Source organism: Oncorhynchus masou, chromosome 15, assembly GCF_036934945.1.
Source record: "Oncorhynchus masou masou isolate Uvic2021 chromosome 15, UVic_Omas_1.1, whole genome shotgun sequence".
NCBI lineage: Eukaryota > Metazoa > Chordata > Actinopteri > Salmoniformes > Salmonidae > Oncorhynchus > Oncorhynchus masou.
The window spans coordinates 63567632-63571686 of record NC_088226.1 but is presented as its reverse complement, the minus strand read 5'-3'; the positions used below and the strand labels follow the sequence as shown (position 1 = coordinate 63571686).

Sequence of the window (4055 nt, the reverse complement as noted above, 5' to 3'; positions counted from 1 at the left end):
GAGAAGTACAGATCAGGGTTGGGTTATAAAAAAATATCAGAAACTTTCAACATCCCACAGAGCACCATTAGGGAGGCAGGGTAGCCTAGTGGTTAGAGCGTTGGACTGGTAACCGAAAGGTTGTAAGTTCAAATCCCCAAGCTGACAAGGTACAAATCTGTCGTTCTGCCCCTGAACAGGCAGTTAACCCACTGTTCCTAGGCCGTCATTGAAAATAAGAATTTGTTCTTAACTGACTTGCCTAGTAAAATAAAAAATTTAATTCATTATTAAAAACTATAAAGAACGTGGCACTACAACAAACATTTCAAGAGAGGGCTGCACACAAAAACTGACCAGGCAAGGAGGGTATTAATCAGAGGCAACAAAGAGACCAAAGATAACCCTGAAGGCGCTGCAAAACTCCACAGCGGAGATTGGAGTATCTGTCCATAGGACCACTTTATGCCATACACTCCACAGAGCTGGGCTTTACGGAATAGTGGCCAGAAAAAAAGCCATTGCTTAATGAAAAAAATAAGCAAACACGTTTGGTGTTAACCACTATCAAGAATTAACACTCAAATCAGTTTGACTACAGACTGTCCAAACAAGTAGCAAATAACCCAAGTGGACATTTCAGACAAGGCTACACAAGTTGTCATAGTGACAGGTTTGTGCAGTGGTGTTGGCTGATAAGACACAGGAACAACCAATAACGCAGAAGTTCTGTAGCAAGCTAAGGTGACATTTCCTGCCACTGACTTCTCAGTTGCTTTGAATGTTAAAAATCCTATGGTGATAATACTTACTCAAAGAACAAGTCTTATTTTCAAAACATGCTCTTTTTGGCTAGCCACAGTAACCTAGCTAGGTAGCCATTTAGCACAGTTGCCAATTTGTTTGTAAAGCAGCTTAGCTACCACCTGTTAAACTACCAGAGTAGCTAGCAAGCAAAAAGTAGTACTTCATTTTACACCTAGTTACACATTAAAAAGCTCATGAACAAAGACTCAAGACAAATCCCTTAAAATCCATATTTTTTTAATCATCCATAGTGATCTTTCAACGGGAAAGTCAGTCCAAATGATTAAATAGGCCATAGGTCAAGAAGCTTTTCTTTGATGTTGAGAGGACCAATAGACGCTTCTTGCTCCCACCGGAAACCTAGGAAGAGCAGAACACCTGATTTGATTTATTAGGATCATTATACTAGCTGTTGCTGTTAGTGTCGGCTTACTGGGGTCTGACATAGCAAAACAGAACAAATAATTTACGCAGAGAGTGCACTTTTTTGTTCCAGCCTAGCACTAGAGATTCCAGCCAAGGGCTTACGTGAATCAAGTCTGTAAGTACTTGATTAGAACAAGTGTGCACCCACGGTGCACATTGTTGTCCAGGAATGACAAACACTGGGCTGAGGTGCACATGTACCTGGATCTGGTTCCCTTCTCATGCCACAGTCTGTGTCACAACAGCCACACACCTGGTCTTTCTTACTGGCCTCGCGCCATCTATTGTGAAGAGAGTGTTGCATATAGTACGTACAAGCAAAGTGCACACCCTGCCATACATACCCAGACTTACCCATTTGAGAAGGAACAAGCCTTGTTCTCATGATCAATAGGGGATGTAGCTGTTGTGGATTTCAGGAGGCAGGTAATGTAAAGCTGTTGAAATTTGTCTCAGCATTGGTACCACATAAGAATTAGTATATTTGACATCAATTCAAAGCAACGTCATGTTGGGTACAACACAAGCCATATTGGGCATAGCATAATTAATTTTTGATTGAAGTGAAGCAAAACAGCCAATTCTATAAATTTGGACATTCCAAAGCTAATTTGCAGAAGATCAGGATTAACTACTCACTGAGCCAGTGTTCACAACATGAAACCTAAAGGCTTCGATCTGGAACTGGAGCGTGTCATCCGTGGTGCGAGGTATGAACTGGGACCTGGAGCCTGTCAGCTTGGTGTCGACCAGACAACTGAAGGCCACAAAATCAACATTAGGCTGCCTACACTGCTGAAACTCTGGAAGGATGCCATTCAAGATGGCTGTTTATCTGAAGTGTGGGCAGGTGAAGGGAATTGGAAATGCTTTCCTTAGCAGATTAAAGAAAACGATTAGTCCTTGAACTAGATAAAATACCTTACAAAGGACACTCACCCACGGTTCTCGATGAAGGCATATCTTGGGACAGTGTTGGTGTTTGGGATGACTGTGGCTACACAGTTGTCCACAAAGACTCGGAGGGGCACATGGTAGAACTGGACGACAGAAGCTTCAAAGTTAATAATATCTCCAAGGACGTACTCTTTGCTGGGTCTCTCCAACTGCCAGTTGTCTGCAAAGACAAGGCAACAGTAATGCTTATTCCAAGTCAGATAAACTAGAACAGGGTCTGTACATCAGCAGTGTGGTTTTATCATGGCAAATATAACTGCCATCCTTTTGTACTCTGGGGTAGACACCTCATTCCAATAACTCAGTGGCGGTTAGATTTGCCAGTTGGCAACACCATAGTTTACAAACAAGTGCAGAGACAGCATTTAAGTCAATGCCTGTCAAGAGCAATGCCAACATGGCAAGGACAAGCAGTTACTAACCAGTCATTAGCCTCAGGGAGAAGTAGAGGAGCTCCTCTGCAACCTTAGTGGAGGCATAGGGATTCCAGGTGGGCTTCACTGAATCACTGCTCACATCATGATTTCTGTAAAGGAGTCTTTAAATGTGAAACCAAATGGCCAAGGAAGTGTATCCAAAGTTGATTGAACTGAATAAAAAAAATAGAACCAACGCAGGCGTAGTCACCTCACCTTTGATAGTGGCACTCAACCCAGACCACCACTTCTGTAGTCCGAACAATGGGGCTGCTGCCCAGGGTGGCTGGTGTATAACGGAGTGTGAAGACATAGACAAGTGAATCCTCAGTCATCTGGAATCAGAGAAGCAAACGGCATTGTAAGAAAATCAATGGTAGTCAACCTAGAAAAGTCATAACGATGCCAATGTTCAATGTTACCGTCAGAGTGCTGCCACATTCGTGCAGCTCAGTGACAAAGATCAGAACTTGAGCGGAAGCATCCTCCCCAGTGACAGCACAGCCTCCCAAGGTAAGATCCGCTGGGTGAATGAGTTGGCCGATACCGAGCAGATCTCGCTCGACTTCCACACGAGCAGCAGTCTCCCCACATTGAACTGCAATGCTACTGGCAGGCACAGGAAGCGGTCTCTGCTCATCAATTGCCAACTGCACCTCTTTGACTGGATCTTCAGGATATCTCCAGGTCAAAGGCTCATTGAAGGTCTGCTTTGACTGGAGGAAAGGGTTTTGAACTTGCGTCGGTGTCTGGACCCTGGCGGGCCATTGCACAGGCCTTGGTTGAAATCTGGCTTGTTCTTGAACAGTGCTATACTGTGAAACTAATCTCCCAGGGGCATGTGCCACTTGGCTCCAAGATTCCGCTTCCGGATAAAGCTGCTGAACTGTAGCTGAACAGCCAAAGGTAAGAAGTAGGAGGAATGAAATACAGAGAGCCATTATTATCTAGTTTCTAGTTGCACTTGTACATATTTCTTTGCCATTTGCAATAACTACAGTGTCTCTGAACAGCCATTTTGTATCCCTTTGTCTTAGTATGACTCCACCCCTTGTTTAATTTACCTAATGATGTTCCAGACATGTTACACAGCTGCACATATACTACAATCTGAACTGGATGTATCTCAATACTGTCAAGTATCTTCATTTATAATAGGGATGGTCAACTCCAGTCCTCGGGGGCCTGATTGGTAACACACTTTTGCGCCAGCCCCAGCTAACACACCTGACTCCAATAATCAACTAATCATAATCTTTAGTTTAAAATACAATTAGTTTAATCAGCTGTGTTAGCTAGGGATGGGAAAGAAGTGTGACATCACTCTGGCCACTGAGGACTGGAGTGGCCCATTCTTGATTTATAATGTACTTGGACCGGTTTCCTGATAGCAATGGCATTTAGCCTTATGAGTTTTTTTAATGATGCATCTTTCCCACAACAGCCGGAGATGTAACACGTTTCCCAAAA

The 4055-nt window shown here is 43.5% G+C and overlaps 1 protein-coding gene across 1 annotated transcript; it reads right to left on the bottom strand.

Moving 5' to 3' along the window:
• Positions 1-1069: 1069 nt before the first annotated feature.
• LOC135556900 (zona pellucida sperm-binding protein 3-like) lies at positions 1070-3526 on the bottom strand. The gene is made up of 8 exons (XM_064990308.1): positions 3008-3526; positions 2802-2920; positions 2592-2695; positions 2152-2329; positions 1852-1969; positions 1567-1649; positions 1414-1493; positions 1070-1146 (listed from the first exon to the last, which is right to left on the bottom strand). Exons 1-8 carry the CDS (start codon positions 3524-3526, stop codon positions 1070-1072), a joined length of 1278 nt encoding a protein of 425 aa, XP_064846380.1.
• Positions 3527-4055: the final 529 nt, after the last annotated feature.

What these genes read in the sequence shown, in the direction of transcription:
- LOC135556900 (XM_064990308.1), bottom strand. Translation starts at nt 3,526, where the DNA reads ATGGCTCTCTGTATTTCATTCCTCCTACTTCTTACCTTTGGCTGTTCA. An exon ending in GCCTTCATCGAGAACCGTGG is followed by an intron (nt 1,970 to 2,151) that starts GTGAGTGTCCTT and finishes TGTGGCCTTCAG; the next exon opens with TTGTCTGGTCGACACCAAGC. An exon ending in GAGAAGGGAACCAGATCCAG is followed by an intron (nt 1,147 to 1,413) that starts GTACATGTGCAC and finishes TGCTCTTCCTAG; the next exon opens with GTTTCCGGTGGGAGCAAGAA.